This window comes from Osmerus mordax, chromosome 10, assembly GCF_038355195.1.
Source record: "Osmerus mordax isolate fOsmMor3 chromosome 10, fOsmMor3.pri, whole genome shotgun sequence".
Classification (NCBI taxonomy): Eukaryota; Metazoa; Chordata; class Actinopteri; order Osmeriformes; family Osmeridae; genus Osmerus; species Osmerus mordax.
This window is the reverse complement of record NC_090059.1, coordinates 13,133,838-13,154,466: the sequence shown is the minus strand read 5'-3', so window position 1 is coordinate 13,154,466 and position 20,629 is coordinate 13,133,838. Positions and strand designations below refer to the sequence as shown.

General features: G+C 45.2%; 1 protein-coding gene across 2 annotated transcripts; it reads right to left on the bottom strand.

Annotated features, from left to right (window-relative positions):
• Nucleotides 1-78: 78 nt before the first annotated feature.
• On the bottom strand, nt 79-19,673 carry LOC136950082 (myoferlin-like). Of its 2 annotated transcripts, XM_067244173.1 has the most exons (54): nt 19,501-19,673; nt 19,176-19,231; nt 18,544-18,635; nt 16,703-16,811; nt 16,496-16,589; nt 16,229-16,392; nt 15,725-15,853; nt 15,512-15,574; nt 15,370-15,420; nt 15,194-15,224; nt 14,951-15,066; nt 14,668-14,794; nt 14,393-14,496; nt 14,197-14,265; nt 13,992-14,035; nt 12,331-12,413; nt 12,071-12,109; nt 11,309-11,433; nt 11,078-11,191; nt 10,717-10,894; nt 10,315-10,439; nt 10,042-10,151; nt 9,664-9,856; nt 9,407-9,562; nt 9,179-9,310; nt 8,880-9,043; nt 8,281-8,395; nt 8,092-8,194; nt 7,851-7,996; nt 7,586-7,756; nt 7,324-7,411; nt 7,153-7,230; nt 6,832-7,013; nt 6,567-6,725; nt 6,317-6,418; nt 5,988-6,149; nt 5,705-5,870; nt 5,457-5,533; nt 4,785-4,796; nt 4,585-4,683; nt 4,368-4,496; nt 4,038-4,193; nt 3,792-3,883; nt 3,418-3,588; nt 3,068-3,216; nt 2,777-2,916; nt 2,096-2,184; nt 1,895-1,990; nt 1,663-1,804; nt 1,465-1,564; nt 1,192-1,382; nt 976-1,085; nt 644-791; nt 79-515 (listed from the first exon to the last, which is right to left on the bottom strand). In XM_067244173.1, exons 1-54 carry the CDS (start codon nt 19,586-19,588, stop codon nt 477-479), a joined length of 6,168 nt encoding a protein of 2,055 aa, XP_067100274.1. In that variant the 5' UTR covers nt 19,589-19,673; the 3' UTR covers nt 79-476. The 2 variants fall into 2 exon arrangements, with proteins under 2 accessions (XP_067100274.1, XP_067100275.1); XM_067244174.1 differs by lacking the exon at nt 12,071-12,109.
• Nucleotides 19,674-20,629: the final 956 nt, after the last annotated feature.

Sequence of the window (20,629 nt, the reverse complement as noted above, 5' to 3'; positions counted from 1 at the left end):
GAAATAAGAACTACAAAGGGAGAACTTTCACTTATTTTTTAACTATACATGTAATAAAGACAACTGTGCACATTTTCCAAGTAGGTTGTCTTTATTTTACCCCATATTTTCTCACATTATGCATGAATAAAATATATATATTTTTAAGTGCAGTGAGGATAATTCAGTATTTTGATGACGTGATCCTTTTAAAAGACATTAAACACATAACTGTGAACACAACTGTGAACATAGTGTAATGACCACACCTATATCACAATAGGAATGTAAAACACATATTGTAAAATATGTTCTAAATAAGTGCAAGATGCAGTAGAAATTTTTGTTCAACATGTAAAATAACCTTTTTTTCCCTCATATTGTCACTCCCATAGTCTGGTTGCAAACACAATGTAGGACTTTTGTCTGAACTTTCTTTGGTCTATAATCTAGACACATGAAATAGGCTCTCATGTTGTCTTGAGAAGTTTTTTTTCTCACTTGAATGGCTTCACAATCTTCATTGATATGTAGTTCTGAAATGAGACAAAATCAATTTCAGTCATGATGTTTGCCACAAGCACATATGTGGTTGCTACAGAAACAATAGTAACCACAGAAACAGTAGTATTTCATTTGTCTCCTCCCCTCAGTCCTTCCTTACCGGCAGTGAGTAGAGCAAGATAGCAAGGAAGAGCAGCACTATGATCAGTATGATCAGACCAATGAAGATCCACTTGAACCTGCGCCACACAATGAACTTCATGGTCTTGCAGGGGTTGGTGAACCAGAAGAAAGAAGTGTCTGGTCGCCTGGGGGTCAGGGTTATTAGATGAGAATAGATACAAAGTTCACACTTCAGATTTTGTACCAACTGTCTTATTTGAGCTGAAGCAGTTAAATCTCCCAGTGTCAGTCTATCAGATGGTTATGTTTCACACGTGTGTATACAACAAGTGAATGGGCCTCCTAGTGAGGACAGTGTTGATCTCTTACTTGGGAAAGTCCAGCTTGGGGTTCATGTTGGGTTCATCTCTCCCCTTTCCAGCAGGTTTCTCATCCACATCCTTCTCACTGATGATCTCAAGAGTCATCTCTACCTTCCCCTACACACACACACAGATATAACCAACATACAAAACTGACACAATTAACTGCTGACTGTTTTATCAAAGCCTCAGATGAGCTTCACCCTGCTCCAGCCCTACTTACTCCTAGGACCTTCTTGCCATCCTGCTCTATGAAGCAGGGCCACCAGCCCCTGACAGAGTGCTGGGCGAACAGTGAGGCAGACAGATCAGACTTGGGCTGCACCCCTTGTTTCCCATCCATCATTTCCAGAGAGCACTTTGCTGGCATCTTGGCGGGTGGAACCAGGTTCCGCAGGTCCAGCTCCACCGTGCCTGTGATGTCGTTGCAACATTTTCAACATTGTCCAGGTTTTAACTTTAATTACATGGAAAAAAGACGTTTAAAAGATCTCACCTAGGTAATCGTCTAATGAGAACTTATCGTTGTCCCATATTTGAACAATCAACTTCGGGGGGGTACGGAACTCAGTTTTGTCAAGACTCCAGAAGTGCTCCTAAGGACAGAACGTTGAGCATACATTAAAACCAAACTCATTACAACAACTGAGAAGCCTTTATTTGGCTGGATGAAGCTTCCGTTGCAGTCGCTCACCTTCTTGGAGACCAGACACAGCTGCTCAGCAGGTAGGTACTCGAACTCAAAAACAAACCTCCAGTTAAAGTTCCCGTCTCCATCCAGAGACCTGTAGTGAACGTCTGTCTTCTGCTTGTCTTCCTCCATGCCTGGCATCCAGCTAGCATGACGATTACACATTATAAGTATCCTTATTTTTTCTAAACCCAGCATCACTTGTATTGCAAATGTGTTTTCCTGTTTTGCCCACCCTTTAACATAGATGTCACTCATGTTCTCGCCAGTGATGCTGGTCTCATCCAAGATCACTTCTGTTGTGTTCCAGATAATGCCTCGAAGGAAATATCTGATGATGCGTACAGAGTTAATGTGAGCAGGCCTTCGAAACAACAGAATGATATGCATTAATAAATGGTCTCTTGTGAAAATGGGAAGCAACAGCACTGCTCACTTTTTCGCCTTGCGAGGAACTATGTCAAAAGGAGGCCCAGGAGGACCCAGGCTTTTGGGGAAAACGTCCACCCACATTTGGAGTTTTCCCTAAAGGAGCAGGATGAATGTCAGTTGTGAGCGCCTAACACACACACAGACATTAGTCAGTTGTGAGTCCTGTAAGTACCTAACCTGAGAGAGAGTAGGCTGGAAACTGCTGTACAGTGTTCTAACCTGAGAGAGAGTAGGCTGGAAGCTGCTGTACAGTGTTCTAACCTGAGAGAGAGTAGGCTGGAAGCTGCTGTACAGTGTTCTAACCTGAGAGAGAGAGTAGGCTGGAAGCTGCTGTACAGTGTTCTAACCTGAGAGAGAGTAGGCTGAAAACTGCTGTACAGTGTTCTAACCTGAGAGAGAGTAGGCTGGAAGCTGCTGTACAGTGTTCTAACCTGAGAGAGAGTAGGCTGGAAACTGCTGTACAGTGTTCTAACCTGAGAGAGAGAGTAGGCTGGAAACTGCTGTACAGTGTTCTAACCTGAGAGAGAGTAGGCTGGAAGCTGCTGTACAGTGTTCTAACCTGAGAGAGAGTAGGCTGGAAGCTGCTGTACAGTGTTCTAACCTGAGAGAGAGTAGGCTGGAAGCTGCTGTACAGTGTTCTAACCTGAGAGAGAGTAGGCTGGAAGCTGCTGTACAGTGTTCTAACCTGAGAGAGAGTAGGCTGGAAGCTGCTGTACAGTGTTCTGCTCTCCACATGCTCTGGTACCAGAGTCTGTTTCCTGAGTACGTGCAGACAGATCCTCTCATTAGGTGGGCCCAGGTGCTGGTGGATCTTCTTGTTAGCCTCTGGATATTTCAAGTTCAAGACAATATTAGAAGACAAGGACACAACACCACTGTACAATATTTTCTCCATTTACCAAGATGCTCGTTTTATGAAGTCAACAGATAAGATAAAATGACAGAACTGGACAGCATGTGATGGAAGTAGCCTCACCAAACTCTTCCAGGCGGTACTCTTGGCCGTGGAACTTCAGAGTGTTTCCATTGTCCTCCGTCCTGGGAGGGGGGATTCCCCTGAGACGAGCCAGGTTCTGGAGGATTTGAGATGGCTTCATCTGGTCACGCCATTGGTTGATCCCTGTCCTGTTTAATAGCAATCAAAGCCAATCAGAGTGAATCTCAAGAAAAGCATTGCTAAGCACATGTGACAGGAAGTATAGTTAAGTTGTAACTCCTAGATCGTTTCTAGGTTTAACGAATCCATCATGGCAATATGGTTTATAGTGACGAGGAAGAGTCTAGTCGTTTTTCCAGGTCTCTCTACATGTATTTGGAGGTCCTTACAGGCAGTAGGTCTGTGGCAGGCCACAGTAGGAACCGAAACGAGAAAGGAATCGATTCTCCAGGTCGATCACCGTCTCGCCGACCTTCTCATCACGACTCAGCAGATCGTAGTCGTACACAGAGATCTTCAGGTCCTTGTCTTGAGGCAGGAAGCAGCTCAGCTCGAACATCCTGCCCACAGAGGGAGATGAGGGACAAGGAAGAGGAGGAGACAAGTTGGTTTTGCGATAAGGGTTTTTATGATGTGCATGTCTTCTGCATGGGTTTAAATCCTTGGTTTCACAGCTGCTTCGAGGAATTGTTCTCTGTGGTACTAGGAATGGATACAGTGGCAACATGTTGTCATTCTTGTCTTTCCTGGGTTCAGGGCTTACTTTCCAAACACAGGGTTGGTGTTGTTGGGCAGGTAATTATCTCTGTCATCAACGCTCTTCTTTCCTAATGCGATCTTGATGTACGGATCACACTGTGAAGAGAGTACTAAACGTCAGCAAACAACTTCAAAACATGTATGCTGCTATCTACATTTCCTTAACCCTGCATGTGTTTGATGTAACTATGTGTGTACAGTATGCATGCCAGTGTGTGTGTGAGTGTGTGTGTGTGTGTGTGTGTCACACCATGCCGTTGTTGTCTTTAGGCTGCAGGTCGATGCCCCTGATGATGTAGATCCTGACCATGCACTCCTGCGGCCCGCTGTCTGGCAGCTCACGGAACTGGCGAGGAGGAGGAGCTATGCCAGGGTCGTCTGACAGTGGGTATAACTTAAACGAACCCTGGAAACACACACGTTGTGATGGTATTACATTCTGCAAGGTGCAATGTGTCAATGCATCGGCACCACTGCTAGATGGCGCTAGAGGTTTTCAATTCAATAGACTGCATCTTGGCCAAGGAGTCCATGATCAGCAGGATTAGTAACACTGCTGTGTAGGAATACTTCTCTCCACCTTGAACTCTCCGACCACGGTGGGGTCGTCCACTCCATCCTCGTTCTTGCCTCTGTGCAGCTTGAAGGTGCTGCAGAAGTCTGTCAGCCCTTGGAACTCTGGGACCTGCTCCAGCTCACAGTCATACACCTGAGGGATGACACGGTTCATGTTGAGCCGAACGATACGTTCATGGATCCATAGAAACCTGTCCGGATGACAGAGGTGAAAGGGTTACCTTCAAGGTGTCGTAGCCTTTCTCCAGGTAGGGACCACATTTCTCTTGCTCTCCTATGGAAGCGTATAATTTGCTCCACCAGTCAACCAGCTCTTTCTCCTGTAATGAGAAAGTGTTGACACTTTATAGTGGAATATATCCTTCCGCGTTGTTAAATAGTGCCATGGGACAGACGCGAGGGGGTTTGGAAGTGGTCTCACCTTCTCAGCATGCTGTTGGGACAAGTAGGATGGAATGCAACAGAAAACAAGACAATATGTTAATATTAGCGATGCTGGAGATGGAAAATGGAGGTCTGAATGTGACAAGTGAATGTAATCTGGTTCTATGATTGGAAAATCTTTAGGATCACTAAAGATTTAATTCCAATGCATGGAAGTTGCACATAAAAATACAATATATATATCATTACAGTGCCCCCAAATTAAAGAGAGTAATTTTGGAATAGTAGCAACTGATCTCACTGATTTCGAGGTGATTTCAGCGAAAACAATTTTAGTAAAGAGACGCTCCCTCAACCCTGCAGTGTCATTGGTTCATCTAGAGAATTGACCAATAATATACTTTCATACGTACAAGACGAATGTTAGGGCTGGCCAATTTGTGGATGGCAGCCGACAAACTGAATGAAAACTGCAAGTCAGAGTGACCACTGTCAAATGATCTTTTGATACATACCAAAGTGTTTTAGCCCAAGAGGGGACAACCTCATACCATTAACATAACACTGATGTCTAATGAATCCAGATGCTACTCATGAAAGTCAGATTACACTGGTTAAATAAGACATTGAGACTGAAGGGAGCCATTGTAGATGTGTTAGGGTTAAGATGGATCTTGTCTGTGGTTTAGGAACTAAGAGTGCACTGTACCTGATCCTCCAGCAGGGGTCCCCTGTCACCCATGTGAATGGAGACGTCTCTAGGTGGGGCAGCCATCATCAGAGCCACTGTTACACACACACACACACACACACCTTTTTTACACTATTTGAGCTGCACTGGACTGAACTGCACTGGACTGAACTACACTGTTTGTGTGGGATCTGAAATATTTAGGATTTACAAGTCACAATTTTCAGTAGTGTCCCTGAGTGTTGCATGCTGAAGAATGTGTTTACTTTTGGAGGACATGGCGACCTCAGCCCTGGCGACATAGGGGTCACAGCGGAAGTCTGACAGGTTGCTGATGGTACACTGTCCCACCACCGGCTTCCTGCCGAAAGGACGGTGGTCTATCACCTTCAGCACGATGGGAGGAGTGTACATCTCATCTTTAGGAAGGAGCTGAAAGCAGACCAAGTTCATGAAAACAACGCAGAGTACAGTACATCTCAATGCCTTTCATTCTCTCCTTCTCTGTCACACAGACACACACATGCACTAGGAAGCTGGGCCCTTTACCGCTTTGATGATAAGGACAGATCCGGGGAAGTTGGGGCTCTTCTTGATGTTCTTGATGACGACAGACTCCACCCTCTCGCCCCCACACTCCACCACCAGGCTGGGAGAGCACACCGTGGCCAGCTGGTACGTCTTCATGTTACGCAGACCCCACGCCAGGATCTGCGACCAGAGCCCAGAGAGAGAGAGAGTGACAGAGCGAAACAGACCACTTCAGCCATACACGACGAGGGAGGAAATATAGGGGATGCAATATTTGTATGGGTTTGCTCAGTCCTAATCTACAGTGTGCCCAATGTGAGGTGTTGACACTGGGGGAGACGTCATACCTCGATAGCGGTGAGCTGCACCACCGGCCGGATGCCCTGAGGAACCATGTAGAGGTTCTCCCCTCTCCTGGGAGGAACCAGGGGCAGCTCCGTCTCATTCCCCTGGAGCGAGAGGGGAAGAACGTCGATTTAAACATCTTACCCCATACCTTTATTGGTCAAAGGCTTCTTTCTGCTTCAACCATCCCTTGCTATAGCATTCAGCTGCTACAGACTAAGAGCCAGATGTTCTCTCTCCAGAGCCCAGTACCTTGTCCTTCAGTATGAGTTCAGCTGCCACCAGTACATCCCCTGCTGGCTGGTCTCTCTGCATGACTGGCTGCCACAGCAGCTTGGGCACCTGATCCATGCCCGCATTCAACTTCACCAGCGGGGCACACACAGCCCTGCCCAGCAGTTCATCCTTACCCTGGGGAAACAGAGCGACACACGCACACTAGATACACATGCAGACACAGTGTGCATGTCTGTATGTCTGTGCGTGTGCGTTGTGTTGTGTGTCCATTCCCACCCACCACTTGGTCGTTGTCGTACAGCTCGAGGACCACCTTGGGGGGGTTCTGGGCGATGGTGTCGGGGTCGCCGTGGATCTCCACATCGTGGAAGAGGAGGGTCTGGTCCCAGGTGGGGTTCAGCGTGGCTGACAGCTTCTCCGTGGACTGACTGACATGCAGGAAGGACACGTGGGCATACGGGTCTACGAGCCCAGGCACAACAACGTGTTATCCATTAGCACAGCTGTTACAATATACAAGATGTTTTATTGCCATCACTCACATCGGTATTCGAACTACTGCAAGTTATATCTGTCTTTGTGAGTAAGTGCTAAAGCTTACCAGAGAAGCTGTCTTTGTCCATAGCCACTAGGTTCTTGGCCTGGTACACATAGACCCTCAAGTGATAGCGATAGGACCCTTCAGGATAGAACAGCATTATGTAAATTGAGTTTTTCATTTTGGGCACCGTTGTTGTTGAGACATGCTGTACAGAGTATCTGAGTCACTCACTGTCAAAGGAGCAGGACACTGTGGGTGTGTTGGCTCCAAACAGCTTGGTAGCATCAGTCTTCTGGCCTTTCTCATCTGTGTCAACCCCCTGGAGACATACCACCATTCCTTATTTACAAAAACATCCTTGATAATAACTATAATATGGACTGAACTGAACTTGATCTTTGGAGGGATTAATGATGTGGTCCAAAGTCCAAATGTATAAATGGTTGTCTACAGATAAGGATTGTTCTTCATTTAGAAAGCAAGCAGTGCCCACCAGCGCCCCCTCCAGTTTAAAGATGGCCGCGGCTCCCAGGGTGTTGGCAGGTGCCATCTTCCTCCTCCAACGCCGGCGACGGAACGTGTCCGATGAGCGCTGCTTCCTGTGGAACTTCCAGCCAATCAGGGATGAGAACTCCCAGCCCTCTGGGTCTCCTTGGATCCGTCTCTGTAGGATGAATGTCATGGCAACATTACTAGCTCGCAGCGCTAGTAATTGCTTGGCTTTATTCAGAGTACTAAATCCTTTGTCCTGTCCTGACCTCCGTGGGCGATCCCCCGGTGGGGCCGGCCGTCCTGCTCCTGGGCCTGACCAGCCTCCTCCTGCGGTGGACATGGTAGACCTTCTCAGCAGGAACCCAGGACTTGGGCTTGTCAGCCGGAGGGATGGTCACACCATACTCCCAACCTGCAGGGGGCAGCATTTACACATGTTACGTTAGTGTGTTCGGTTGACTAGTTGGAAGGAGATAAAAGGAGACAGAGAGAGCTTAAACGTGACACCTTTCTCATCTACGGCTCTGTTGTCGTCTACAGTCCACTCATCTTGCAAGGTCCAGCCTGCAGGGCACTCCATCTCCCCTGGACTCTGGGTCTTCTCCCCATTCTACACACACACACACACAGTCAGGGACAATGTAAATGCATGCCAAGACATGTGCATGCATGTGTGTGTGTGTGTGTTCCTCTTACCACATCAGTGTAGGGCTCTGCAGCAGGCTTCCACTCTCCTCCAGGGAAGCGGGTCTCGTTTTGATAGACCTCGTCCAGGAACTCTGTGTGTCCAGCATCCGCCTCTGTCAACAGACTAGCAGACACAAACACATGGAAGTCTTTTACACCCGACTTAGAAAGCACACACACTGTTGGTGCGAGAGGGTGGGGTGAAAGATTTGGATGTATTATAAAGAGCTTGTTCCATCATTTTCACAACAGTTGGCAGTTGACAGTTGACTGTTCTGAGCGTGCCTGGTTCTGTACAGGCTGGCACAGGTTTCATCTGAAGGGTGGACCTTGGCAGCAATGTCAGCCAGCTGCAAGTTTGCCAGCTGATATCGCAATGGAGAAAGGAAAGGGGCAGAACAAGTTGACTTCCTATAATTGTCTAAAACTACTTTATACCGAAACTCATTCTAACACGGGCCAGATCTCTACAATCTCTGCTCCCCTCAAGGTTTGTTTCCAAAACATCCAAACCATTGCAGAACAGTGGGTAGCAAATATTGTTGCAACACTGCATGATTCGACAGCTAAAACCAGACAAAGCCATCGGCGAGGGTAGTGCCACTCACCCCTTCTCTGGGTCTATGAACCAGTCCCCCTCCCACTCCCAGCCTGGGGGAGGCATGAAGAACTCCTGCTTCAGCTTCAGCTTGCCCGTCACATCGGAGAACTTGTAGCGTCCCACCAGAGCCGTGGTGCCCCACTTCCCAAACATCTCCGCCTGGTTCTCATACTACCACAGACACGAACACAGGTTCACAACTGCCGTTGGGATTTTTACTTTCAGGTTTGATGACCAACCAATGGCTCCATCTTGACAGTTGTAGTCAGTCACCAATAAAACGTTGCATTTTCAACTTAAGCCTACCAGTTCAGCGAATACACTGAAGGTGCCTTCTGAGTAAGCATTGAACTTCTTCTCGTGAGCAGACAGGCCCAGCCACATGTTGACCCGAACCTGGACTGGAACCTTCAGACCCTTGTTCTTATCCATGGGATACTGGACAAGAACATGAAACAAAATCAGCACTGAGATCGGATCCAAGATTAAAATCACGACCGAGATCATGGAGAAATGACTGTTCCCTCCGAGCACCTTCATCAAGATGGTCTGTGTGCGTCCGCAGTACTGTCCGCAGGCCTCCTGGCTGTGTGTGGAGTAGAGCAGCTGGTGAGCAGGGATACGGCTGTAGGCCACTCTCTTCTCTCCTCTCAGCATCCACACGATCACGTCTGGCATGCTGTTCTGAGGCTGGGACATCACACCAAAGATATGTGGCTTTCCTCAACACCCCATTATCTACACCACTGGAGAGACTACTTTTAACCAGGAGTCCTTTAAGCTCCTCCTACCTCGTCAGCCAGCTGCCGGAGTTTCTCCAGCCAGGCCTCAATGTCTCCCAGGGTATCTCTGATCTCCATAGCTTCCTCTCTCATAGACCTTGCCCCGTCCAATATGGTTGCCATGGCACTGTCTCTCAGCTTCTTGATCTGGAGGTCCAAGGCTGTCAGGTTGGGTTTACCCTCCAGCTCTGGCACATGAAAACTGGGACAGAGACAACGGCATCAACGTAGCATCGCTACATAGCTAACTATGTCCATCAAGTAAAAACATGGTAAGCTTTTTACTGTTCATGGTACTGAAATTGCAACGGAGTGGCCCTTGTACAGGTTATCTGTAAACAACGACAGACAACCACTAGCTGCTTCCTGTTACAGATGTGGGTTTACCTCTCCAGATCATCAATGAGCTGGCTGACTAGCTTCAACCAGATCTCTGCCAGTTGAGTGTCGGCCATCTTAGCCAAAATGGCAGTTTTCATCGCACTGATGTTGGATTGCTGAAAACAGTTGTTTCACAAGGTCATAATACATTATAGATCAATAATCAAGTCCAAAGTATCCAAGCCACTAAATCTATGTCATTACTTTCATTACCATCCAATTATTTGAATTGTGAGTGCTGCATGATGTGGATGAATTATCTATAACATCTGGCCTTACCAGGCGGTCAGCGATGTGCAGGATGATGTTGACAGCGTCCAGACGATGGCTGATGTCCTCCCAGAAGGACGTCACCACCACCACAGGCTTAGTGTCCGCCCACGGAAGGTAGTAGTAGTGGTTACCTGAGCGACACACACAGACTGAATCAGTACTTCCACTGGACAGTTTCTGGGTTTGAGATTTGAAAGTGATTGGATTAAACTGAGGGGTGGTTGGAGGAGGGGGATTAATTGTCAAAGCTATGGATGTTCCTACAACTGACAGCACAGGACAACTGACAGTACATAGTAATACATTGTGGTTTTTGGGGGAAATCACACACATAGCTGTTATTTTTCTCCCATTAAAATGGTTGATGTTGTTTGATGAAACAAGAAAGTCAGCAGTGTCGTCCCTCACCATCAAACACAGCACAGCTGTACTGGGTCGTAGAGGCCAAGGGTTTGCAGGTGGTGTCCAGTTTGTTGCCGTAGTTACCGATACTGACCTCAAACTGGATTGGCTCTCCCGGTTCCTGCAGCATGCTGGCGCTGTGGAACACAGCACACAGACAGAACTTCCTTCTCCGCTGGTACTTCTGATGGAGAGAGAGAGAAAGGAGGAGGGTAGGCGAGAGTAAGTTCCAGATCAGCCCGGAGTCACTGTCAACTCATTCAGCTCCTCTGTACATTAACAGTTACATGAGTTAAAACCACCCATGGCTCCACACTTCCACAGCGGCATCATAGTGTTAGTGGCCAGGGAAACCAGGGTACAGTACCTGGACCACCAGTATGTCATCACTGGAGATGCTGTCCACAGTCTTGTCTGCCTTGCCTTCTAGTTTAGTAGTGAGTTCAACCAGGACCCTTCCCCGATAGGCCACTCCTTCTCCCTGGCAACAACATAAACAAGCAAAATAAAATGTTCTTCAGTAGTAGTAGACTATAGGGATGGTCAGGTTTACACATAAGGATTGGTGTTTAATACAGGTGACAGGACAATGGCAGACCTTGCCGAAGTTGAGGTCCTCATAAGGGTCAGGGAGACCGCTGAACTCTCGGGGGCTCCCATACAAGTTGACGTAGGAGGGGCCGAACGCAGGCAGGAAGCCCACCTCAGACTCCCCCGTCTTTCCTGTGGAGGAACGCCACACCAGACAACACGTGAGCCCTGGTAGATGAGCTAGGAAGTCAGTGCTGTGACTGGCTGGACTGCTTAGCATGGGTTCCTAGACACACCAGTTAGACCTGACCCATTTTACTATTAACAACGCTATATATATAATCTTACATTGAATTTGGTTTGTAAATGGGCCAGGTGACTGATATAGACTTCATTCATGAAGATAGTGACAGAGTTTTGCTGTTATCATTTCAAAGCACATGCAAAAGATTTTTTTTCAAGCAAAAGCTATAGCATCGCAGGGGTAGGATTAGGCACACAGGGTTAATAATATTGCATAAAAGGTCCACTGACACGTTCAGAACAACTACACCAACACCATCCTGTAATAATAGTCTAATAATAATAATAATATTAGTGACAGTAGTCAAAAACACTAGATGTTAGATGTAGACTAGTACAAGCTTTAGCCTTCAATAATGTGGTGAGGAACGCCCTTTTCGAAAGATCTGTTATAACACCTTCTGTGTATGTTTAATCACTGTGTATATAGGCTTGTGTGCCGTGGCAGTGGACCTTTATTAACAAATGCATGCCATGCCAAACATATATATTCTCAAATTATGAACCAAATCAATTTCAAATCAACCTTTATATTCGTTATTGGCCCCATATCCTGCATGTTCATCTACACCAGGAGAAAGAAGAAAATACATGGACTGGATAACAAGGTCACCAGATGTTTTAAACTGTTCAAATAGAGAAGATAAAGAGATTGAGAAGTAGAAAATCAGGGCGAGAGAGAAAAAAAAACATAAAAAAAGAAAGAGAGACAGAAAGAAAGAACATATGAGTAGAAGAGTAGACAAGATTAGAATAGAGGACTACCAGACCATCATTCTGCCTTACCTTCTATTTCTCCTCCAGAGGAGGCAATCTTGGCCAGGTTCAGGTAAGTGGTGCCAATGGCATCATTCCTGGTAAGACGATCCCTGAATCACAGAAACAAGGAAAACATTGAATTTCCACATTAACAGTCACTCAGGGTTAAAGTATGGGCCGAGTCCACAACAAAACCCTGGCCCCTACACTAGATATTAGCCTCTACACACTAGCCTCTACCCACTAGCCTCTAAACACAAGCTCTTCTCCTGTCTGGCCCCCCAGTGGTGGAATCAACTCCCCACCTCCATCAGAGACACTGACTGTCTCTCCACCTTCAAGAAAAGGCTCAAGACGCACTTGTTCCGGGAGTACAACGGTACTTAGGAATGGTTCGCGTGACCCGATGTTAGTTACCTCAAGGATCACAATGACTCTTGCTTAGAGACGTGTTGCTCTTGTGGTTAGTGGTAACTGATTAAAAAAAATTGTACTCGCTGTGATATATTGTTTTTATTATTGTTGCTTGTTTTTTTCCACAGGTACACTTGCACTTATAGCGGTTCATGTTGTTTAATTGTAACTTGTTTAACTACATGCTCTTATGGTTCTTCCCTTTGGCACTTACTTTGGTTGTTCATAATGTGTGCTTCATGTTTTGTCTACTCGCAATGTTTTTGTGGCTATCTTGTTGTTATGATCATTTACATTTACATTTAGTCATCTAGTAGACGCTCTTATCCAGAGCGACTTACAGTCAGTACAGGGACATTCCCCCGAGGCAAGTAGGGTGAAGTGCCTTGCCCAAGGACACAACGTCAGTTGGCACGGCCGGGAATTGAACTGGCAACCTTCGGATTACTAGCCCGATTCCCTCACCGCTCAGCCACCTGATCAGTGACCTATGCACTTTGTAAAGCTCTCTCTTGGAAGTCGCTTTGGATAAAGGCGTCTGCTAAATGAATAAATGTAAATGTAAACACTAGCCCCTACACTCTAAACTGTAGACCCTAAAATCCAAACACATTTGAAGACCTGCCATGATTGAGATGCAAGCAAAACAGCGCTCTGGCTCACAGCATTATGGAAAAAAAAATTGACACCAATTCAATCATTTGAAGACAACCCCCGTACACTATCTAGGGTATAGGGCCTGCTTCTGATCAGGGCGTGTATGGATTTGAACACATTGCTGAGCCACCCAGTTGTCCTAACCTCTCTTCCTGTCAGTTTTCCAAGGTTGTCTAAGGGCAGGGCCGAGCTAACAGGATCCCAGCCAGGAGTGGGAGCGGAGGGTCATGTCTGACTCATGCTCACGCACATACAGCTGTCACTGAGACACACACACACACACACACACACACACACACAAGGAAACAACACTCATCATACTCACACAGGAAGATCTCAGACAAACAAATACTGAGCACACTCATCCAGTATGAGGATGAAACACACCCCCACTGACCACAAAACCACACTCTGTACTCGTCAGCTCAGCACAGTGAATCTCGAGGCAGCACCCCAAGGGGGGACCAAAATAAATCTTGCCCTTAGCAACACTACATGAAGATAACAATCCATTCTGCATACCACACTGGCCACTGCTAACTCTTACATTAATAAAAAGAAGAATGTACAAATCAAGTGCTCTGTCAGGGTTTAGGGAGGATATGCAGCTGGCTCACCAGTCGAAGACAGTTAGTTTGATGCACTCGCACATGGACGGGAACTGCAGTGAAAAAGACATGGTACAATAAGTTATTAAATAACACTTCATGAAAAACGGACATATCTCTGTCGTCGATATAGAGCCCTTTAAATATTTTTGTCCTCTATTTATAGCCAATGTGAGATATCTAAAACTTGACACAGCTCCTTGTGTTCTGTCACCTTGACTTGAAGATTCAGTAACTGGTTCCACTCAGGGTTGGCATTCTTCTCAATGACCTGTGTGCACAGCTGCAGCACGAATACTGTTAGAACTGTGCACTTGTGGTTATTCATTATCTGCTGTTCTTACACAATCACTATTTGTACATTGCTTTGGATAATAGAATCTGCTTTGGAGTATGAGTAGCCAGTCTACCTTTTTACCAGCAAAGCGGGCCTCAAGGAAAGGATCGACCAGGTTCTTCTTGTCGGAGTCTCTTCCAAAGATCTCTTTCACTGACTGGACAAATGCATCGTCCACTACACAGAAAATATAAAGAATGAGCACACACATAATAGGGGGTTTGAGGGTTTAAGGGATACATTCTGAGCGTGTATGTATATGCATGTTTGATTCTGAGCGTGTGTGTATATGCACGTGTGATTCTGAGCGTGTGCGTAAATGCATGTGTGTTTATGTGACTGTCTTACTCTGGGGGATGTCCTCAGCTCTGAACACCTTGAGAGCCATGGTGATCCACCGCAAGGTGACCCCTGCTGGGAGGAGCAGGTTACTTTCTATGTCATCCTGGTCATCGTTGGACTCCCTCTTCTCTGCCTATAGACACACACACACACACACACACACACACACAAGAATATGCACACACACACACACGTGTCACACTATGGTTGAAGGTGAGGGTCAATGTTTTTCCTAATATATGTGTTAGAACTTGTTCACACACGTGTGGTCTAAACCAACCAGTCTTACCGGAGGCTCATCACCTGTCCCCACAATGAACAGGCTGACTTTCAGATAACCCTTCGCCCCAGAACTAGAGTCATCTGGGTCGCTGAGCAGAAGCCATTTCCTCATGACAGAGTGGGCTGTGGTTGAGCACATGCACATTAGCACACACACACACACACTCAAATAAACGGAAATATACATAACAAAATGTGAGCTCATGCAAATGAGCCTCATGCAAACTCAGTGTAGTGAGATGTAACTCACCTGGCTCATCATAGACATAGCCCACATCCAGCTAGAGGGAACAGAACAAGTTACAGCATGTTTCTCAGGAACTGTGAACTCATCTGGTGAATGACATAGCAGACTCATTGGGGAACTCAGGGAAGGGTGGATGGATGAAAGCAATGGATGGATAAATGAATACAGAGATAGAGTACCTTGAACTCTCCCATCAGACTGTCAGCTCTCAGCGAAAAAGAGTCGTAGACCTGTAGGGAGAGTGATGAAATGATCAGAACTGGAGGATCATAAAAAGTAGTATAGGATCGTCCATCTAGAGCATTTTACCGTTGAACTTACCCGGATGCTGATTTGCTGGTCGAAAAGCTCTGACGGCAACATGTTGATGTTGTAGAAGAATATCTGGCAAGAAACAGATGCGAGTTTACCAGTGAGAAAAAGGAACATCTCCCAAGCTTGACTTTAGCTCAGAAGGCTACCACAACCTCGGCAACACCAGGTTTGATAAGTGTGTCAAGTGTGTGTCAGGTGTCACATTTGATGCTGTTGTACCTCATCAAAGTATGGGTTGTTGCCCCTCTTGATCCGTGTCCGGTGGGTCTGTCCACACACGTTGACCTTGATCACAGGCTGGATGTTGTTTCCTGGTAACTGGCGGCCTTCTATGATCCTGACTCGGATCTGTCAGGAAAGACAAGGAGTTTGGAAGTAGACAAATTGAGTGCAGTGTCGATCAAACTTTGTGTTACAAATAGTGACCGATTGTGTTAAGAGTTTTTGAGCAAGAGCCCCTTTTGTGCAGAAGTGTGCAGCAGATAATGGTGGATGGCAAGTCCTAACAGTGGTTGAGGTCAAGGAAAGGTTGGTATTGGACACAAATCTGTGCATCCTCTCACTTATGACATCATCATTCAGTGTAATTTCAACAAGCGGTTTTCAATTAAATCAATGGCATACCCCTAAAAGTGTGACCAACTCCACATGGGAGAGCCTCCTCCCGTCTGCAAGTAAGGTTACAACATAAATCAAGTGCACTTCAAGTAGCATTCAACCCACCTGGAAGTCCTGGGGTTTGTTGGATAGCGGTCTGCTACGGTTCCTGGCCCTCCTGACCATGGCCTGGGCGGTGTTGCCTGGTAGGCCTGGGGAGGAACCCCCGCCTGAGGAGCCAGTCTGGCCCCCATCAGCCAGGTCCACATTCTCCTCCTCATCTCCACCCCCTTAGGGATACAGCAGGAAGACACACTTACAGAAGATAACATCAGGGAGTTGAGTTTCTGGGAACTGTGTTTGACAACAAACTAATAAGCAGACATTTCATACCAGCATCCCCTGCTGTGGTCCCATCCTGTGGGTTGTTAGGATTGGGAACAGCCCTGGCTGGCGGATCGTAGCCAATCACAAGGTCGATTGTAGCCTGTAATCCAATGAATTTACCATATTTGTTGATTTAAGGATCATCAATAGAAAGAAGGCTTACACTGAAGTCTTTGGCCATGTGAGTCAATGAGCTGAAGTTTGAGCACTTACTCCAATGTCCTGCCCCTTTTCATTGATGAGGGGAAGATTTTTGGATGGGAGGGATTTGACCTGGCCAGTGGCTAGGTCTCTCAGATAGATTTTCGTAGACCCCAGTAGCCTGCAGGAGACAGAGTGAAGATGAGATTACTTACCTTTTTTTAAGGACATGATAAGACTAGCTGAGTTATATTGTAAGTGACCTGGACACCACAGAACATTATTACCACAGGGAGCTATTAACAAGGGTATCAGTTTGGGGATCTGGAATATCTGAGTTATGAACCACCTGTTTAACATCCCAGCTAGATAGAACTGGTGAAGAAAGGCATAGGAGGTGTGCGTCTTCATGTGTGTGTGTGTGTGTGTGTGTGTGTGTGTGTGTGTGTGTGTGTGTGTGTGTGTGTGTGTGTGTGCGCGCGCGCGCGTGTGTGTGTATAATGCTGTGTGCATAAAGCACTGTGTGCTCACCAATGGGACAAGCCTCCACCCAGGGCTAACAAAGCCATTCCCAGTTAAAAATAAAAACTCTCTCAAATACCACTTCCACACAGGAGCTACAGTCATGTAAAAAACAGAGATTTGTCATAACAATATACCTGAAAGTAGTTCCAGAAGAATGTTCTCTAGGTATTTGTCTATCTTTTTCTAGGTCATTTGGGAAATTCCTGCTGAAATCGAATAAGTCCAGGAAACATAAGATTATACTTTTCACTCAAAAGTTGCTATGGTTACAGGTGACACCATACCACAACAGTCCCAGGGAAACTATGCAGAATGCAGCAGTCCCTCAATTCACCAGAGTGTGATTCAGACAGGGCAGCCCCATGGAAAACGTGACTCATATTACACAGCTCAGTTATAAACCACACGGACCAAAAATGTCTGGACCCTCGACTAGATTGTATTCCCAACCAAGTAGAGTTGGGATGGGCTACTTTTATCAAATTCATTTCACCCCAAGAAATCTTGTCAAGAGTTTCAGTTTTGTCAGTGTAAACAAAGCTTTGATCCCTTTAATTAGCAACAACCATGGAAACATTTTCCGTGGTTCAGTCTCCAGATTGATTCCACATGTTTCTGTGACTTTACATGGAAGCTAAACGAGATGCACAGCAACAGTGAGAGCTGCTTGAGCTCTGGAATGAGACCAACGCTCCACATTAAAGTACTGCAACAGCCTCAATCTCATTGTTACTCGCCATGTAAAATGTCCTTAAATCTGACATGATCCATCGTACGTCCTAGCTCACCGTGGGCCCTCATGACTCTCTCATTCTCTCTCTTTGTTGTATTTCCTCTCCTAACCCGGACTGGAGTCGTCTCCTGGGAGAACAAACAGTGATTCATTCTCCAGAGAGGCCTGACTGGGACAGCTCACCTCTCCCACTCAGCTCAAGCAAGTCTGTGCATGGCAGAGCAGGGTGTGTGGTAGACACTGGTACAGGGACTGGACAGCACAAACTCAGCTCACATTCACTAAGCAAACAACTTCATGTGTAAATATTTTGCTTAACTAGTAGGGTATGGTGGAACCTAGGGTGCTATCATATTAGCCTACAATGGGTGGTAATAGGTTGGTTGTAATAGGATAGTTGTTAACAGACAGTATTGACTTATAGCCCAGTCACTCTGTAATGATAACCTTCATGCCACTCATTATGATTTGGAGTTGTCCTAACAAGATCTTCAGCCTTCCCTGAACACACACACACACACACACACAGTTTTAGCTGGGTGGAGATTGACTGTGCCATGCATATAATGGAAGATTTAAATCCTTTAATTCTTCTGTTTCTTAATAGCGTCGTGCTAGGGTTGAATAGGATGAAACATGACCAGCGACCACTCACTTGTCTTTCCCAATAGTCTCGAAGTCTTTCACAATCACATCGATGTAGGATGACGAGTCAAGCGCGGAACCTTTCAAGTCAAACTCAAGCACCTGAGGTAAGACATGTGTACAACAAAAATCAACGGTGCATTATCTATAAAGGCAATTTCATGACAGTTACACAACAGCAACACAACATGCTGATCATGTTTAATTAGCACAAGGCAAATCCAAAGTCAAATTTAAAAAAGCAAAAAACATTTGTAAATTATCTATAAAGGCAATTTAACGACAGTTACACAACAGCAAAACAACATGCTGATCATGTATAATTAGCACAAGAAGGCAAATCCAAAGTCAAATTTAAAAAAGCAAAAAACGTGTAAATTATGCTAGTACTATTTTAGATGTCAAATTAAAGAGGCCTTGATAAACTGTTCATGATAGGACTAACAATCATCTATCATATAAATAGAAAGCTGCAGTGGAACATTATTCCGGAACTATCAACTCAAACAACTGGTAACGGGAGGCTATCACACCCTCAGCAAACAAGTGAAATGAACACAGGATTCATGTTGGGACTTGAAGCATTTCAATTACTTGATGCAAGACATCTTGGCTTTCCCAAGAGAGAGAGATCTGACATACCTCATTCCAGACTGGGTTTAATTCATTGCTTATTGATTTGGTTTTCTTTTTTTCATCTGCAAACATGTAAATAATCCATTTTCATTTCCATACAGTGAGTATTGATGTTTACAATTCAAATATGAACGTCAATAACACATTCAATCACTAAAAACATTTTAACTCAGTTTCATTTTAGTAGGCTACTTTATTATCTTTGGAACAAAGAAAATGTTATTCTTTGATTATCTGTTAAAGAGAATAAATAAAAAACACTGATTAGAGAACTAACTACTTAAATAACTAGCCTACAATGGAACAAACACGATAAGTAACTTTATCCTACCTTTAAAAACAACAGATGCGACAGGATCAGGACTCCCAATCTTCTTTTTTGGTAAACCTTTGGCGGATTCTACCACAACACGCAACATTTTGATACTACGAAAGACAGAATCCAAATCAGTTTTGTTTTAAAACTGTGTGGAATATTTTCGCTTGTTGCAGCAGCATCCTCACTGCCCCATCACTGAGAGTTGACAGAAAGAGTTGAGGAAATAGCTATGCGTGTTATTTGGGGAAATGAGGGAGTGGTATAGCGTCAGTGTCAGTATACCATTACTGAACATAGATTACTAAAGAAACTTGGGCGTTAGGATAACCCAGTATCCTAACGGAGTCAATATTAGGTGGTGGGGTAGGACCCAAATGTAGGAGAGGTAGCCAGAGCGTTAAAAATGGTTTATTCTTGATAATAGGAAAACAAACAGGATACTCACAGAAACAAGGGAAAGGACAAGACAAAGACTACACAAAACAGGAACCGAAATACACAGAACCAAACAAGACACAGGTGGACACGATAACACTAACGAGAACTGAAACCACTCAACAAGACACAGGTGAAGACAATGACAGACCCAGGGAAACACTAGGACAAGGCAAAACCAAAAATCACAAGGGCTGTGGCCGTGACAAAAATAACAAGACACTTATTAGCACTATAAAAACGTCTTGGTGAAATGTACTTCTATGATCTGCAGACCAAAATGTGATGGTCTGATTGATAATAACTGTAGACAAGATCATTAAAGAAACACAAGTCTATCACCTCCCAAACGGATTATTGTTTAGGGCGAGGCGTGATCACTTAAACATTGTACTCTGTCTACGTCTAGAGGTTGGTTAAATTATTGCACCCCTAAAAAAGTTCATTCGTTTCATTTGTTCATGCCCGGTTTTCTACTCACTGCTCATTCTGCCGCCAGGTGGCGACAACAGCCTTGTTATCGGAGAAAGGCAGACCACTGTCGAGCAAGGATACATCCCATTCCAAAAACATGTGCCCTCATACGTATTTTTTAACAACTAAAATATAATTCAGTCAGTGTACAATATATGTGCAATATAAGATAGTATTATTTCTATATAATTATCTCCTAGTTATGAATTCCCTGAGAATAATACAACCAAAA

What these genes read in the sequence shown, in the direction of transcription:
- LOC136950082 (XM_067244173.1), bottom strand. Translation starts at nt 19,588, where the DNA reads ATGTTGCGTGTTGTGGTAGAATCCGCCAAAGGTTTACCAAAAAAGAAG. An exon ending in TGCACATCGCTGACCGCCTG is followed by an intron (nt 10,152 to 10,314) that starts GTAAGGCCAGAT and finishes AACTGTTTTCAG; the next exon opens with CAATCCAACATCAGTGCGAT. An exon ending in AGTGTCCTGCTCCTTTGACA is followed by an intron (nt 7,231 to 7,323) that starts GTGAGTGACTCA and finishes TCTATCCTGAAG; the next exon opens with GGTCCTATCGCTATCACTTG.